At 61.4% G+C, this 17,297-nt stretch overlaps 2 protein-coding genes across 2 annotated transcripts; both read left to right on the plus strand.

Moving 5' to 3' along the window:
- Nucleotides 1–1,874: 1,874 nt before the first annotated feature.
- LOC119570526 lies at nucleotides 1,875–2,766 on the plus strand (the record flags this gene model as incomplete). The annotated part of the gene is given in 1 exon segment (XM_037918226.1): nucleotides 1,875–2,766. A coding segment is annotated over 1 exon segment (495 nt), but the record flags the coding sequence as incomplete, so codon positions are not given.
- Nucleotides 2,767–12,313: 9,547 nt separating this feature from the next.
- On the plus strand, nucleotides 12,314–16,082 carry LOC119570525 (basic salivary proline-rich protein 2-like). Its single transcript, XM_037918225.1, has 6 exons — nucleotides 12,314–12,345; nucleotides 12,531–12,594; nucleotides 12,790–12,993; nucleotides 13,211–13,712; nucleotides 13,849–13,970; nucleotides 15,981–16,082. Exons 1-6 carry the CDS (start codon nucleotides 12,314–12,316, stop codon nucleotides 16,080–16,082), a joined length of 1,026 nt encoding a protein of 341 aa, XP_037774153.1.
- The last annotated feature ends 1,215 nt before the right edge of the window (nucleotides 16,083–17,297 follow it).

Raw genomic sequence — 17,297 nt, forward strand, 5'->3', positions numbered from 1 at the left:
TGGGTGGACGCTCGCTGCGACGGAGGAGTCGTACGCGGGGCCAGGCGACCTAGGGGCTGAGCTTCTTTTCTCTCCCGCCTAGCGAGGAGGGGAGTAGTCGCGAGACCGCCTGGTCGACGGAATGCGGAGTTTCCGCACTCCTGAGAAAGCCCTCTCACAGAAGGATCGGGAGGAGGATCGTCGTAACCGCGGCGGCGCCGGCGCCGGCGGCGGTGCCGTCGTCGTTCGCCAACCCCCACCCAAGAGGGGGGAGAGACTCCCGACGACGACGACGACGCCGCGCGGCCCACGCGCGCCGCCGCACTCGTTAGACGGCCACCCGCACTCTAAATATTTTCCCACGCACGGGTCTGTCTTCCCACGGGGCAGGTCACGGGATTTTAACCGTATTCCCTTTAGCCCGAAATCTGACTGGACCGTTTCTTTGCATTTCTCTCTTTCTTTCTTTTTCTCCTTTGTCGTTTTGGATCCAGACAAATTGCTGAGGCGGGGGATTGGCGTGGCCGGCCAGCGCAAGCGAGCAAGCGAGCAAGCGAGCAAGCGAGCAAGCGAGCAAGCGAGCAAAAAAAAAGGCCGTGGCCAAGACGCCGGCCGCGAGAGGCCCTGAGAGTGGTTTCTCATCAAAAAACCATCATCATCAGGGCCCCACACCGTTCGCAGCCGGCGCCGACAAGCCCCGAGAGCCCGCCCGCCCGGGTTGGGCTGGCTGCTGCTGCTCGGGCCTCGTGCCGCCTCGACCCCTTTCCAAAACAGGGAGATCCCAAGAAGAGCTCTCGACTGTTTTGTGGCGTTTTCCAGGGGATCGGAGGGAAGCTATCCTCGGGCTAAGGGCCGACTTATCCACGACCAAGCGATGTTGGCGGGGAACCCTCCTCCGCTTCGGTCAACGAGGGTTCGGCTTGCTCGAGCATTTGCTACTACCACCAAGATCCGCACCAGTGGCGGCTCCAGACCGGCTCGCGCCGTATCCTTCTACGCTCACCACCGCGCCCTCCTACTCGCCGGGGCCTCGAGACCTCCTCGACGCAGCCTATAGTGCGCCCGGCGGTCGAGTATCGGGAGGATGCTTGAGCGCCATGCCATTTTCGGGGTTACTTGCTTCGGCAGGTGAGTTGTTACACACTCCTTAGCGGATTCCAACTTCCATGGCCACCGTCCTGCTGTCTATAGCAAGCAACTCCCTTCCATGGGATCGGAATTAGCATCCATTTAGGCCCCTTAACTCGACGTTTGGTTCATCCCACAGCGCCAGTTCTGCTTACCAAAATTGGCCCACTAGGCACTCCGATTCTCGTCCGGGGCTTCAGCGAAGCAAGCCCGGCACCTCACCCATTTAAAGTTTGAGAATGGGCTGAGGACATTTCGTCCCCAACACCCCTAGTCATTCGCTTTACCGGATGGAACTCGTTCGAAGCGAGCGCCAGCTATCCTGAGGGAAACTTCGGAGGGAACCAGCTACTAGATAGTTCGATTGGTCTTTCGCCCCTATACTCAGCTCTGGCGATCGATTTGCACGTCAGAAACGCTTCGGACCTCCACCAGGGTTTCCCCTGGCTTCATCCTGGCCAAGCATAGTTCACTATCTTTCGGGTCCCAACATCTATGCTCTGGGTACCCGCCGACACATCCGGCCGCCCGAGCCCGCCGAGGCGGGGGGCGACCGTTCGTCATGGCGAGTCCCGGACCTGCGCCCCCCCCCGCCCGGTGAGGGGCGTGCGGGGCGTGCGGGAGCGGGAGGGAGCCCGCGCCGTCCCGGGGAGGAAAGTCAGTCACTCCGTCCGGGTGCGCGCGGCCGCCCGCTGCTCCGAGGGATCGGCCCGATCACTTTCATTGCGCCCGTGGGTTTAGCGCGCCCATTGACTCGCATACATGTTGGACTCCTTGGTCCGTGTTTCAAGACGGGTCGGGAGGAGTACCGACTCTTTGCACGCCGCGAAGGCCACGCGGGAGAGGGAAAGGGAAGCGCGGGAGCCAGCGAATTAGGCTCGACCGCGGCCTCGGACCAGTCCCCCGTTCCCGGCAGGCCCCGGAGGAGAGACCGTCGGGGGGGCAAGACGAGGGCACCGGGGGATCCCCGGACGGGCGCGCTGGAAAACGCCCCCCGCCCAACGAGGAGCGGAGGACGAACGCGCCGCCGGTTCCTACCAGGACCCGGGCCTCAGACGCCCGTGTGTCCCCAACGCGTCGCGGCGACCTACTGCGGGGGGAAGATCGCCCGCCGGCGCCGGGCAGGCGGCGGGGGCCGCTCCCCGCGTTGGCTCCTTCGGCCGAGGCCTCCGGAACGGGAAGTCGCCACGCCCGCTGCCGTCTCCCGGCAGGCCGACGAACTGAATCCCCCCAGTTCGATCTTCGAATCTCCGCCCGTTTAGCCTCTTAACGGTTTCACGTTCTCTTGAACTCTCTCTACAGGGTTCTGTTTCAACTTTCCCTCACGGTACTTGTTCGCTATCGGTCTCGTGGTCATATTTAGCCTTAGATGGAGTTTACCACCTGCTTTAGGTTGCGGTTTCAGGCAACCCGACTCTAAGGAGAGGCCCGTTCCGCACTCCCGAAACCCCCCTCCCCGCGAACGAGGAGGAGGAAGTCCCTTTCCGCCACACGGGCCTGACACCCTCCGTGGGTATGAGAGTCATTCATGAACAACTTAGGCGGCTCGGAAGCGCGTGCAGGACCTCTCCCGAACGCAGCACCCCTCGAGCCCCCCGCGAAGGGGACGCGAGGCTTTGCGCTGGGCTCTTCCCGTTTCGGTCGCACTTACTCAGGGAATCCCGGTTGGTTTCTTTTCCTCCGCTGATTAATATGCTTAAATTAGGCGGGTCATCTCCCTCCACTCGAGGTCGACGTACGTACAACAAAAAGCGAGCGAGCGAGCGGGCGAACGAGTCGCCGCCGCCGCCGCCGTCGCCGTCGTCTTGCTTGTTTTGTGCTTTGGGATCATTTCGCTCTCTTAGTCCGTTGATTAACGGCTTTCCACGCCCCCCCTGCCTGCCCCGAAACCCCACGCGGGGGTTTCGTGGCGCGGAGAGGGCCCCAATCTACGCGGTCTCGCGATCTCAGGGTGCGCCCTTGCCCTCTCCAGCACGGCCGGATGGCCCCGTCCCCCTTCCTCTCCTTTCGGGGGGGGGGGGGGTGCCGGACGGCTCCGAGGCCGCGGTCGAGCCTAATTCGCTGGCTCCCGCGCTTCCTTTCCCTCTCCCGCGGGCCTTCGCGAGCGTGCAAAGAGTCGGTATCCTGCCCGACCGTCTTGAAAACAGGACCAAGGAGTCCAACATGTAGGCGAGCAATGGGCGCGCTAAACCCCACGGGCGCAAATGAAAGTGATCGGGCCGTCCCTCGGAGCAGCGGGCGCCGCGCCACCCGGACGGAGTGACTGACTTTCCTCCCCGGGGACGGCGCGGGCTCCCTTTCCCCGCTCCCGCACGCCCCGCCCGCCCCTCACCGGGGCGGGCGGGGGGGGCGCAAGGTCCGGGACTCGCCATGACGAAACGGTGCCCCCGCCTCGGCGGGCTCGGGCGGCCGGATGTGTCGGCTGGGTACCCAGAGCATAGATGTTGGGGACCCGAAAGATAGGAACCTATGCTTGGCCAGGATGAAGCCAGGGGAAACCCTGGTGGAGGTCCGGAAAGCGTTTTCGACGTGCAAATCGATCGCCAGAGCTGAGTATAGGGGCGAAAGGACCAATCGAAACCTATCTAGTCAGCTGGTTCCGCCGAAAGTTTACCTCAGGATAGCTGGGCGCGCTTTCGAAACGATGTTTCCAGCCGGTAAAGCGAAGACTAGGTGTGTTGGGGACGAAATGTCCTCAGCCCATTCTCACAACTTTAAAATGGGTGAGGTGCCGGGGCTGCTTCGCTCGAAGCCCGGACGAGAATCGGAGTGCCTAGGTGAGGCCAATTTGGTAAGCAGAACTGGCGCTGTGGGATGAACCAAAGTTCGAGTTAAGGGGCCTAAATGGATGCTAATTCCGACCCATGGAAGGGGAGTTGCTTGCTATAGACAGTCAGGACGGTGGCCATGGAAGTTGGGAAATCCGTAAGGGAGTGTGTAACAACTCCACCTGCCGAAGGCAAGTAACCCCGAAAATGGCATGGCGCTCAAGGCATCTCCCGATACTCGACCGCCGGGCGCACTATAGGCTGCGTCGAGGGGTCTCGAGGCCCAGGCGAGTAGGAGGCGCGGTGGTGAGAGTAGGAAGGATTACGGCGCGAGCGGTTCTGGAGCCGCCAATGGTGCGATCTGGTGGTAGTAGCAAATGCTCGGAGCAAGCCGAACCCATCGTTGACCGAAGCGGAGGAGGGCCTTCCCCGCCACATCGCTTGGTCGTGGAAAGTCGGCCCTTAGCCCGAGGATGAGCTTCCCCCGATCCCCTGGAAAAACGCCACAATAACAGTCGAGAAGCTCTTCTTGGATTTCCCTGTTTGGAAGGGTCGAAGGCGGCACGAGGGCCCGAGGCAGCAGCAGCCAGCCCAACCGGGCGGGCGGGCTCTCGGGGGCTTGTCGGCGCCGGATGCGCAACGGTGTGGGGCCCTGATGATGATGTTTTTTGATGAGAAAACCACTCTCAGGGCCTCTCGCGGCCGGCGTCTTGGCCACGGACTTTTTTTTGCTCGCTTGATCGCTGCTCGCTTGCTCGCTTGCGCTGCCGGCCAGCCAATCCCCCGCCTCAGCAATTGTCTGGAATCAAACAACGAACAAAGGACGAAAAAAGGAAAGAAAGAGAGAAAGAAAGAAACGGTCCAGTCAGATTTCGGGCTAAAGGGAATACGGTTTAAAAATCCCGTGACCTGCCCCGTGGGAAGACAGACCCGTGCGTGGGAAAAATATTTAGAGTGCGGGTGGCCGTCTAAGAGTGCGCGGCGCGCGTGGGCGCGCGGCGTCGTCGTCGTGTCGGGGAGTCTTCACCCCTCTTGGGTGGGGGTGCGAAACGGGGACGACGGCAACGCCGCCGGCGCCGGCGCAACGCCGCGGGTTACGACGATCCTCCTCCCGATCCTCTGTGAGAGGGCTTTCTCAGGAGTGCGGAAAACTCCGCATTCCGGTCGACCAGCGCCGGTCTCGCCGATACTCCTCCTCCTTCCTCCTCAGGCAGAGGGAGGAGAAGAAGAAGGCTCGAGACCCCCTAGTAGGCTCTGGCGGCAGTGCAGGGACTCCCCTTCGCTCCGGAGTAAGCGCCTTTATTATTATTGACGGAGACGGTTACGGCTCCGTGCGCAGAGCGAGCGCTCGCGCCCAAACACACCCCCCAAGGTGTTTTCAGTGCCGGGTGGTACGGAGGCCAGTGCGTGTGCTTGGCAAACAGGAGTACTCGTTCGCCGACGCGGCGGGAGCCCGGGGACAAGCTTGCTTCTCTTTATTAGGCTGATGGAGGCCCCCAAGTTTATGCGTTCACTTAGAGTGGGGGTCGTTGGACGAAACAGCCATACGGAGATGTGATCTGTTTGGGAGCAATCCTCGCTGTTGCGATCGCCACCGGTTCGCCGAAGAGCACCGCGCAAATAAGCGCTTGGTGTCCCGTGCGCTACCGCCGGCCCTAGAAAAGGAGTATAGGGTAAAACCCCCTCCGGTACCAACAAAACCCAACCAACCGGACAGAGGCATGTTGTATTTGAGAGGGGGTGGGGTGGGCAGCGGCTTGCGCGCGCTCGTCGAACGCCGCAGGGCCGAACGAGAGCGAGTTGCGGGGCGGAGACTAGCACCAGCCAATGAGTATGTGGAACCGCCAGTGGCGTACAAGGGGACAAACCAGAGTTGGAGGCGCCCCGGTCGGGGGAAGAAGAAGCGGAGGAAGAGGAAGGAACGGAGATAGTTGCTCTTCTCCTGCCTTCCTTTCAGCCTTAGCCCTCGGGAGTCGAAGATGCCTACCAGCGCGCCCGCGTTGCGGGGGGGGGCAGTCCCGACCTGACTCCGCAGCAGGTCTCCAAGGTGTTCAGCACTCTGGTCGATAGATCAATGTAGGTAAGGGAAGTCGGCAAGTTAGATCCGTTAATTCGGGACAAGGATTGCTCTGAGGGTCGAGCCATGCTGGGGCCCACCGCCGGAAGCGGGCCCTCGTTTCCCCTGGCGGGTCGGCCGCCGAGTGCGGCGCGGGGGGCGGCGGCGAGGAGGGGGCCCAAGGGTGGCCTTGGCGGTCGGCGGCCGCGGCGTTCTGTCCGCTCCGAGGGAGAAGGACTGGGCGAGGGGGCGGCCTTTCACGAGGTTCGGCTCCGAGCTCGGACCCGACCCCGCAGGGGCGGCTGCCGTTGCCTGCGGATGCTCGCCGGCCGCTGGTGCCCTCCCTTCCGCTCGAGCCGCCAGCCCGAGCGCCCGCCGGCATACGCGACCCCCGTCGCGGGTCGGGACCAACGCGGAAGGCGCCCTTCGGGCAAAGGCCGGGGTTTCCATTCCGTTTTCCCGGCCGCGGCTGGCAACAGACGGCGTCTCAGAACTGTGCACGGGGACCAGGGGAAATCCGACGGGTTTAATTAAAAACAAAGCAATGCGAGGTCGGTGATCGATTGCTGACGCATTGTGGATTTCTGGGCCCATGCTCTGAATGTCAAAGTGAAGAGATTCAACCAAGCGCGGGTAAACGGCGGGAGTAACTATGACTCTCTTAAGGTAGCCAAATTGCCTCGTTCATCTAATTAGTGACGCGATGAATGCGATTAACGAGATTCCCACTGTCCTACCTAACTATCTAGCGAACCCACAGGCAAGGGGAACGGGCCTGCAGTTAACGGCGGGGAAAGAAGACCCTGTGAGCTTGACTCTAGTTTGGCTTTGTACGAGAGGCACCTGAGGTGGTAGCATAAGTGGGAAGGGCGCTCGCGCACGACGATGAAATACCACTACTTGGTCGTCTCTCTACTTACTCGGTGATGCGGGAGCGGGAGGCATGACGGGGTTCGGGCATGCGAGCGGGCCGGCGGCCCCCCGGGGCTAGCCGCGCCCTCCTCCTGCCCGTCTTCCCTATGCTCTACCGATTTTAGACTGCAGTGACATGAACAAGAGCGGCCGCCTCCCCGGGGGGCGGAAAGGGGCTTCTCCGCGCGGGTCGGTTCGTCGCGCCGCTCGCGGGCGCGCGTCGCGACCCGTTCCGAGGACAGAGCAGATGGGGAGTGAATGGGGCGGTACATCTGTCAAACGATAACGCAGATTGTCCCAAGGTCAAGCTCAGTGGACAGAAACCACGTGTAGAGCCCAAGGGCAAATGCTGGCTTGATCCGGACTCTCAGTACGAGCACGGACTGCGAAAGCAAAGGCCTAGCGATCCGTTGACTTTTACGATTTTTAAGCAGAGGTGTCAGAAAGTACCACAGGGATAAATGGCTTGTGGCGGCCAAGCGTTTCATAGCGACGTCGCTTTTTGATCCATTGATGTCGGATTCTTCCATCATTGTGAAGCAGTTTTCACCAAGCGTAGGATTGTTCACCCTCTAATAGGGTAACGTGAGCTGGGTTTAGACCGTCGCGAGACAGGTTAGTTTTAACCCTACCGTTAACACGTCGCACGTCGCGACAGGAGCCCCGCCCAGTACCGGAGGAACGGTCGGGTCCGGAACCAATGGTGCACCTCCTGCCCGAAGGCCACCAGGGGAGGCAGCCACCGTCCGGCAGGTTTTACCCCGAAGGCATCTCAAGGACGGAAAACCGCGCTGAGCGTTAGCGACGTGATCGCGTGCGGCGCAACGGATCGGACGGAGTTTACTAAATGAGTTTAACGGCCGAGCCCGGCGAGAGCCAAGGGAGGCGGACTGTTGCCCATGCAAGGGGAAGTCCCGGCGGCTGTTTCTGACGGTCGTAAGGGGGGAGGTTCCAGTCGACGGCCCGCCAAACCGCTCCCTCCCGGGGCGGTGGGCCGCCGCCCCGGGAGCTTGAAGGGGGGCCTCCTTGGAACCAGCTTCATCGATTACAGAGCAAACACGTCCGGTTGCCGTACCGAACCCGGTCTGGCAACGACTGACATATCTGCTGGGGTGTGTTACCGGTTAGAGCAGGCTACTCTTTCCTGCGATTAAGTGAGACTCGTCCCTACGGTCGGTATGGTTTTGTTGCCCTCTCCAACTTCCCTCATACCGAGTCCTTGGTTGGGCGGGGCGGGCGGTCGTTGCTGCATGCATGCATGCTGCAATCGTGTCTCCATGCGAGGGAAATTTCACGAGCAGGAGAGCAGCAGCAGCCATGCATGCATTGCAGCCACGACCGCCCCGCCAGCCAACCAAGGACCCTCCGGTATTAGGAAGTTGGAGAGGGCAACAAAAACCATCGAAACGTAGGGGACGAGGTCTCACTTAATCGCAGGAAAAAGAGGAGCCTGCTTTCTCAACCGGACAACACCCCAAGCCGATAGTAGTCGTATGCAGGACGGTTCGGTACGGCACACCCGGACGTGGTTTGCTCTGTATCTCGAGGAAGCTGGGTCCAAAAGGGAGGACCCCCTTCAAGCTACGGGGCGGCGGCACACCGCCCCCGGGGCGGGGAGCGGTTTGGCGGGCGTCGACTGGGACCTCCCCCCTTCGACCGTCAGAAACAAGGCCGCGTGACTTCCCATTGCATGGGCACAGTCCGCCATCCTTGGCTCTCGCCGGGCTCGGTCTCTAACTCAGTTTTAGTAAACTCGCCGATCCGTTTGCGCCCGCACGCGATCACGTCGCTTAACGCTAAGCGCGGTTTCCCCCTTGAGAGGCTTTCAGGGGCTAAAAACCTGCGGAGTGGCTGCACTCCCCTGGTGGCCTGTCGGGCAGGAGGTTGCAACCATTGGTCCTGGGACCCACCGTTCTCTCCGTACTGGGCGGGGATCCTGTCGCGACGTGGCGGACGTTGTTAACGTAGGGTAAAAAAACTAACCGTCTCGCGACGGTCCTAAACCCAGCTCACGTTCCCTATTAGAGGGTTGGTGTAAACAATCATACGGCTTGGTGAAAACTGCTTCCACAATGATAGGATAGAGCGACATCGAAGGATCAAAAAGCGACTTCGCTATGAACGCTTGGCCGCCGCCACAAGCCAGTTATCCCTGTGGTAACTTTTCTGACACCTCTCGGCTTAAAAAACTCGGTAAAAGTCAAAAGGATCGCTAGGCCGTGCTTTCGCAGTCCGTGCTCTACTGAGAGTCCGGATCAAGCCAGCATTGCCCTTGGGCTCTACACGTGGTTTCTGTCACGCTGAGCTGACCTTTGGGACATCTTGCGTTATCGTTTGACAGATTGTACCCCCCAGTCAACTCACCATTGGCTCTGTCCTCGGAAAGGGTCGGCGGACGCGCCGCCGCGAGGCGGCGCGACGACCGGCCCCGCGCGGAAGAAAGCCCCTTTCGCCCCCCGGGAGGCGGGGGCCCCCGCTCTTGTTCATGTCACTTGCCAGTCTAAAACGGTAGAGGCTAGGGAAGACTTGCAGGAGGAAGGGCGCGGCTGAGCCCCGGTGGGCCGCCGGCCCGATTTCGCATGCCCGAACCCCCCGTCACGCTCCCGCTCCCGCATCACGATAGTAGTCAGTAGAGACGACGACCAGAGTAGTGGTATTTCATCGTCGGGCGGCGAGCGCCCTCCCACTTATGCTACACCTAGGTGCCTCTCTACAAAAGCCAAACTAGGGAGTCAAGCTCAACAGGTCCTCTGTCCGCGCAGTTAACTGCAGGCCCGTTCCCCCGCCTGTGTGTTCGCTAGATAGTAGGTAGGACAGTGGGAATCTCGTAATCCCTTCATGCGCGTCACTAATAGATGACGAAGGCATTTGGCTACCTTAAGAGAGTCATAGTTACTCCCGCCGTTTACCCGCGCTTGGTGAATCTCTCCACCTTTGAAACCATTCAGAGCCACTGGGCAGAAATCAAAATGCGTCAGGCATCGCTCACCGACAATCGCATTGCTTTGTTTTAATTAAACAGTTGGATTCCCCGGGTCCGTGCCAGTTCTGAGACGCGCCGTCTGTTTGCCAGCCGCGGCCGGTGGAAACGGGAGGGGAAACCCCGGCCTTTGCCCGAGGAGGCGCACTTCCGCGTTGGTCCCGACCCGCGACGGCGGGGGCGCGTGATTGATGCCGGCGGCGCTCGGGCTGCGCGGCTCGAGCGGACGGGGAGGGCACCAGCGGCAGGCGAGCAGCCGCAGGCACGGCAGACGCCCCTGCGGGGTCGGGTCCGAGCATCGGGAGCGACCTCGTGAAAGGCCGCCCCTTCGGCCAGTCCTTCTCCCTCGGAGCGGACAGAAGAACGCCGCGGCGCCGACCCGCCAAAGGGCACCCCCATTGGGCCCCCTCCTCGCCGCGCCTCCGGTCCCACGCCGGCACCGGCGGTCCGACCCGCCAGGGGAAACGAGGACCCGCTTCCGCTTCCGGCTGTGCGCCCGGCATGGCTCGACCCTCAGAGCCACAATCCTCGTCCCGAAGCTAAGGATCTAACTGGCCGACTTCCATTACCCACATTGATCTATCGACCAGAGGCTGAACACCTTGGAGACTGCTGCGGAGTAAGGTACGGGACTTGCCCCCCGCAAAGCGGGCGCCGCTGGGTAGGCATCTCGACTTCCCGAGGGCTAAGGCTGAGAAGGAAGGAAGGAAGAAGAGCACTAACTTCCTCTCCTTCCTCTTTCCTCACTATCTTCTACACCCGACCGGGGCGCCTCCAAACTCTGTTGTCCCCTTGTACGCCACTGCGGTGCCACCACTAAATCATGGCTGGTGCTAGTCCTCCGACCGCAGAACTCGCTCTCGTTTCGGCCTGCGGCGTTTCGACGAGCCGGCGCGCAAGCCGCGCCACCCCACCCCCTCTCAAATTAAAACATGCTCTGTAGTCGGTTGCGTTTGGTTGTGGTTGGTACCGGAGGGGGTTTTACACTATCCACCTTTTCAAGGGCCGGCGGTAGCCGCACGGGACACAAAGCGCTTATTTGCGCGGTGCTCTACGGCGAACCGGGTGGCGACGCAACAGCGAGGATATTGATCCCAACAGACACAATCTCACGTATGGCTTGTTACGGCCAACGACGCCCCCACCAAAGTGAACGAACTTGGGGGCCTCCCGCAGCCTAAAAAAAAGGAAGAAAGCTCTTCCCGGGTACCGCCGGCCCCGTGTTGGTGGGTCGGCGAACGAGTACGCCTCGTTGCCAATGCACACGCACTGGCCTCCGACCACCGGCACTGAAAACACCCCCATTGGGTGGTTGGGTTGGGCGCGAGCGCTCCGCTCTGCGCACGGAGCCGTAACCGTCTCCGGCAATAATAATAAGGCGCTTACTCCGAGAGCGAAGGGAGGGTCGCACTGCCGCCAGAGCCTACTAGGGGGTCTCGAGGGCCTTCGTCTTCGCCTCCTCCTGCTGGAGGAGAGGAGGAGGAGTAGTCGGCGAGGACCGGCCGTGGTCGACGGAATGCGGAGTTTCGCATCTGAGGAAAGCCCCTCACAGAAAGGATCGGGAGGAGGATCGTCGTAACCGCGGCGGCGCCGGCGCCGGCGGCTGGTGCCGTCGTCGTTCGCCAACCCCCCACCAGGAGGGGGGAGAGACTCCCGACGACGACGACGACGCCGCGCGGCCCTACGCGCGCCGCCGCACTCGTTTAGAGGCCACCCGCACTCTAAATATTTTTCCCCACGCAAGGGTCTGTATCCCCCGGGGCAGGTCACGGGAGTTTTAACCGTATTCCCTTTAGCCCGAAATCTGACTGGACCGTTTTCTTTGCATTTCTCTCTTTCTTTCTTTTTCTTCCTTTGTTCGTTTTGGATCAGACAAATGCTGAGGCGAGGGGATTGGCCGTGGCCGGCCAGCGCAAAAGCGGAGCAAGCGAGCAAGCGAGCAAGCGTAGGCCACAAAAAAAAAAAAGGCCGGGGCCAAAGACGCCGGCCGCGAGAGGGCCCTGAGAGTGGTTTCTCATCAAAAAACCATCATCATCCAGGGGCACCACACAGTTCGCAGCCGGCGCCGACAAGCCCCGAGAGCCCGCACGCCCGGGTTGGGCTGGCCTGCTGCTGCTCGGGGGCCTCGTGCCGCTCGACCCCTTTCCAAAAACAGGGAGATACCAAGAAGAGCTCTCGTACTGTGTTGTGGCGTTTTTCCAGGGGATCGGAGGAAGCTATCTAGGGCTAGGGCCCCCCCGACTTATCCACGACCAAGCGATGTTGGCGGGGAACCCTCCTCCCGCTTGGTCAAACGAGGGTTTCGGCTTGCTCGAGGGCATTTTGCTACTACCACAAGATCCGCACCAGTGGGCGGATCCAGACCGGCTCGCGCCGTATCCTTCTACGCTCACCACCGCGCCCTCCTACTCGCCGGGGCCTCGAGACCTCTAGACGCAGCCTGTAGTGCGCCCGGCGGTCGAGTATCGGGAGGAAGGATGCTTGAGCGCAATGACATTTTCGGGGTTACCTTGCTTCGGCAGGTGAGTTGTTACACCACTCCTTAGCGGATTCCAACTTCCATGGCCACCGTCATGCTGTCTATAAGCAAGCAACTCCCTTCCATGGGATCGGAATTAGCATCCATTTAGGCCCCTTTAAACTGACGGTTTTTTGTTTGGTTCATCCCACCGCGCCAGTTTTCTGCTTACCAAAATTGGCCCACTAGGCACTCCGATCTCGTCCGGGGCCAGAGCCCCCGAAGCAGCCCGGGCACCGTCACCCCATTTAAAGTTTGAGAATGGGCTTGAGGACATTTCTTCCCCATTATTCACCCCTAGTCATTCGCTGTACCGGATGGAACTCGTTTTCGAAAGCGAGCGCAGCTATCCTGAAGGGAAAACTTGGATGGGAACAGCTACTAGATTAGTTCGATTGGTCTTTCGCCCCCCTATTACTCAGCTCCTGGCGATCGATTTGCACGTCAGAAGAAACGCTTCGGAACATCCACCAGGGTTTCCCCTGGCTTCAGTCCGGGCCAAAGCATAGTGTCACTAGCTTGCGGGGTGCCCAACAGCGTGCTCGGGGGGTACCCGCCGACACATCCGGCCGCACGAGCCCGCCGAGGCGGCGGGGGCGACCGGTCGTCATGGCGAGTCCCGGACCTGCGCCCCCCCCGCCCGGCACCCGGTGTGAGGGGCGTGCGGGGGCGTGCGGGAGCGGGAGAGGGGAGCCCGCGCCGTCCCGGGGAGGAAAGTCAGTTTTTACTTCCGTTTTCTTTTTTGCGGGTGTGCGCGCGGCCGGCCCGCTGCTCCGAGGGACGGCCCGATCACTTTCATTGCGCCCGTGGGTTTAGCGCGCCCATTGAACCTCGCATTACAAGTTGGACTCCTTGGTCCGTGTTTCAAGACGGGTCGGGAGGAAGTTACCGACTCTTTGCACGCCGCGAAGGCCACGCGGGGGAGAGGGAAAGGGAAAAGCGCGGGAGCCAGCGCATTAGGCTCGACCGCGGACTCGGAACCAGTCCCCCGTTCCCCGGCAGGCCCCGGATGGATGAAGACCGTCGGGGGGGCAACAAGACGAGGGCACCGGGGGATTCCCCGGACGGTGCGCGATGGAAAAAAACGCCCCCCGCCCAACGAGGAGCGGAGGAACACGAAAGCGCCGCCGGTTCCTTACCAGGACCCGGGGCCTCAGACGCCCGTGTGTCCCAACGCGGTCGCGGCGACCGTACGGCGGGGGGGAAGATCGCCCGCCGGTCCGCCGGGGCAGGCGGCGGGGGCCGCTCCCCGCGTTGGCCCTTCGGACGAGGCCTCCGGAACGGTGAAGTCGCCACGCCCGCTTGCCGTCTCCCGGCAGGCCGACGAAACTGATGAATCCCCCCAGTTCGATCTTCGAATATTCCGCCCGTGTTAGCCTCTCGTAACGGTTTCACGTTCTCTTGAACTCTCTCTAAAGGGTTCTGTTTCAACTTTCCCTCACGGTACTTGTTCGCTATCGGTCTCGTGGTCATATTTAGCCTTAGATTGGAGTTTACCACCTGTTAGGTTGCGGTTTCAGGCAACCCGACTCTAAGGAGAGGCCCGTTCCGCACTCCCACGAAACCCCCCCTCCCGCGAACGAGGATGAGGGAAGTCCTTTCCGCCACACGGGCCTGACACCCTCCGGGGTATGAGAGTCATTCATGAAAACAACTTAGGCGGCTCGGAAAGCGCGTGCAGGACCTCTCCCGACAGCCAGCACCCCTCGGCCCCCCGCCGAAGCGGGGAAAAACGCGAGGCTTTGGCGCCTGGGCTCTTCCCGTTTCGGTCGCACTTACTCAGGGAATCCCGGGTTTGGTTTCTTTTCCTCCGTGATTAATATGCTTAAATTAGGGGGGCATCTCCCTCCACTCGAGGTCGACGTACGTACAACAAAAAAGCGAGGCAAGCGAGCGGGCGAACGACTTCGCCGCCGCCGCCGCCGCCGTCCCCGTCGTCGTGCTTGTTTTGTGCTTTGGATCCTTTCGCCGCTTAGTCCGTTGTGATATTAACGGCTTTCCACGCCCCCCTGTGCCCCGAAACCTCAAAGCAGGGGTTTCGTGGCGCGGAGAGGGCCCCAATCATCTACGCGGTCTCGCGATCTCAGGGTGCGCCCTCCCTTGCCCTCCCAGCACGGCCGGAGGCCCCGGCCCCCTTCCTCTCTTTCGGGGGGGGGGGGGGGGGGTGGGGGGGGGGTGCAAACGGGACGGGCTGGCTTTCACGGCTTGGGAGAGCGCCTCCTCCGGGCCTCTTTTCGGACATTCGCCTTTTCTGGGCCAGTAGTGGCGGCAGGTCCCGACCAAACAATCGGCCGGTAGTCAGGCCGACGAGGGTAGGAGGGAGGAGGACGAGGTACTGTCGCCGTTGCCGCCCGTCCGAGGCCGACCGGGCGACGGAAGAGAGCGAGCCCTCCAAGCGTTCTTAAGGAAACGTCCGGGCCCGGGAGCGAGTCCTCAACGCAAACCGCCCCTCTCCTGCGTCCGGCGAACTCCCCAAGGGGGGCGGAAATGCGTCGTGCGAGCGAGCGAGCGAGCAAGAAGTCGCCCGCCGCCGCCGCCCGCCGCACCTCCGGCCACGGGTTTGAGTGGAGCCGGCAAGGCTTGAGGAGAAAGAAGCCGCCGGACCCAAAAACCCCCTTGTGATTTTGCGGAGGTCCCCGCCGCCGGAAGCTCCGCTCCTTCTCCTGCCCTCAGATGAGGGGGGGAGAGAGAAGAGAGAGCCGACCGCCGCGGAAAGGGGCACCTACACGGCGCTGTTTCCGCCTCACTCTAAGGAGATTCCTCGTAGCGGCCTTCCCGGAGAACGGGGCGGAAAGGGGCAGGAGGACCGGAAGAGCCCTCCGCCGCCGCAGTCCGCAGCCCGTCCGTACTGTCTCCCGGGATGGCAACCGTCACCGAAATCGAGGAGGTGGGGCAGCCGTGTCCTTCGAAGGAAGGCACAGAGGCCGCCGCAATGGCGTTCGACACGTCGATGGAATCACGGCGAGAATTGGATAGCCACCCCAACACAATCGCTTCTTGCCCGGTCTTCCTCGACCCACGAGCCAAGTGATCCCCCGTTAAGAGTCTTGCTGGGTTTCTCTTTCCTCGAGTTCACACAACCACACTACTCGATCGCCTCCAACTCAAAAAAGGGCCCCGGAGGGGAGGGAACCTGCGCTCTGAGAAAAACGATTAGCCCACGGCGCCCGAGCGCGATTCGAGCCCGGCGCCGTCGCCGACATCGTAGGCCCCGGTTGACCCAGGCGGGGGGATGACAAAGACTTTTGGGTTCGGCCCCTTCTCTCTCCCCGCCTCCCTTACGGCCGGGCCGGCCAGAGGGAGGGAGGGATTGTGGAGGAGGAAAAGGGGCCGGGGAGCCCGTTTGGCCGAGAGCCCCCCGCGGACGAGGAGAGGAGGAAAATGGGGACGAGGGAGCTGGGAGGGGACGCGGCAGGAGACAAGACCGTCTCCGCCTTGGTCACTGGCCCTCGCCCCGTTCCGTCCCCGTTCCGTTCCGTCCGATCGTTCGGGTTTGCACGCGAGTTGCCTATTTCGGGGGGGCGGCCACCACTACTCGGTGTGGGTGCTGCCTGGTGCTAGCACTCGTTAATGATCCCTGCGCAGGGTCACCTACGGAAAACCTTGATTACGACTTTTAACTTCCTCTAAATGACCCAGCTTGGACACCTTTCCGTCGACCCGAGGGCGCTGTGGCCGCCGCCGAGGCTGCGGGGTCTAGCGGCTCCAAGGGGGCGCCAGGCAGTCCGGTGCCCTCACTAGACCATTCAATCGGTCAATGTAGCGACGGGCGGTTTTGTGTACAAAGGGCAGGATAAATCGGCGGGCAATCTGGTGAATTGCGCATACTGGGAATTTCCTGTTTCGTGGGGAACATTTGCAAGCCCCAATTCCCCTTTTAAGGACATGCATTTACGAGGCTACCCGCTCCTTCGGGAGCAGGGACAGCTCGCTGAACTACTCCAATGTTAGGTAGCGCGCGTGCGGCCCCCCAGAACATCTAAGGCATCACAGACCTGTTATGGCTCAAACTCTCGTGCGGCTAGTATATTTTTTGCTGCCGCCTTAGCCCTCTAAGAAGAAGACTGCGATAAGCGGGACGCCAGTTTCCGGAGCCGCGGGGCGCGCCGCCGGCGGGCGCTAACAACCGACGGCGGAGGGCCCGCGCGACGGCGGGTTTAGGGGAACCCGAGCCCACGGCCCGAGGGGCCGGGAAGGCTGGCGAGAGACCCGTTCGATAATTTAGCAGGCTTTCTAGAGTCTCGTTCGTTATCGGAATTAACAGACAGATCACTCCACACCAACCTAGAAAACGGCCATGCACCACCCACCCACCGAATCGAGGAAAGAGCCCACTTCATTCTGTCAATCCTTCCGGGTGTCCTGGCCTAGTGAGTTTCCACCGTGTTGAGGTCAAATTGAGCCGCATGGCTCCACTCCTGGTGGTGCCCTCCGTCATTTACTTTTTAAGTTCAGTTTTGAACCATTACTCCCCCGGATACTCAAAGGACTTTGGTTTCCCGGAAAGATACCGGCCGGGTCCTATGGGCAAACTGCGGCGGGATCGCTAGTCAGCCTCGTTTAAGTTAGAACTAGGGCGGTATCTGATCGACTTCGAACCTCTCTAACTGTCGTTCTTGATCAAAATGAAAACCATCCTTGGAGATGTTTTCGCAGTAGGGGGGGGTCGTCATGCGACGTCTAAGCATTTCACCTCTAGCGTCGCAGTACGATATGCCCCCGTCTGTTTGCTTCTTATAATCAGATCATCGGGTTACGAGAAAAAAACCGACAAAATAGAACGAGGTCCTGTTCCATCATGCCCATGCGACCGGAACCATTCGGGCTGTAAGCAAAGACCAGCCTGCATCTGAGCACGCTACATTTTTTCAAAGTAAACGTGCCGGCCACAGGGGGACAACCGGGTTAAGGGCATAAAAAAACCCCCGTGCGCGCGGCGGGGGACCCAGCTCGGAA

The sequence above is a fragment of the Penaeus monodon genome, unplaced genomic scaffold (genome assembly GCF_015228065.2).
Source record: "Penaeus monodon isolate SGIC_2016 unplaced genomic scaffold, NSTDA_Pmon_1 PmonScaffold_3002, whole genome shotgun sequence".
In the NCBI taxonomy this organism is placed as follows: domain Eukaryota; kingdom Metazoa; phylum Arthropoda; class Malacostraca; order Decapoda; family Penaeidae; genus Penaeus; species Penaeus monodon.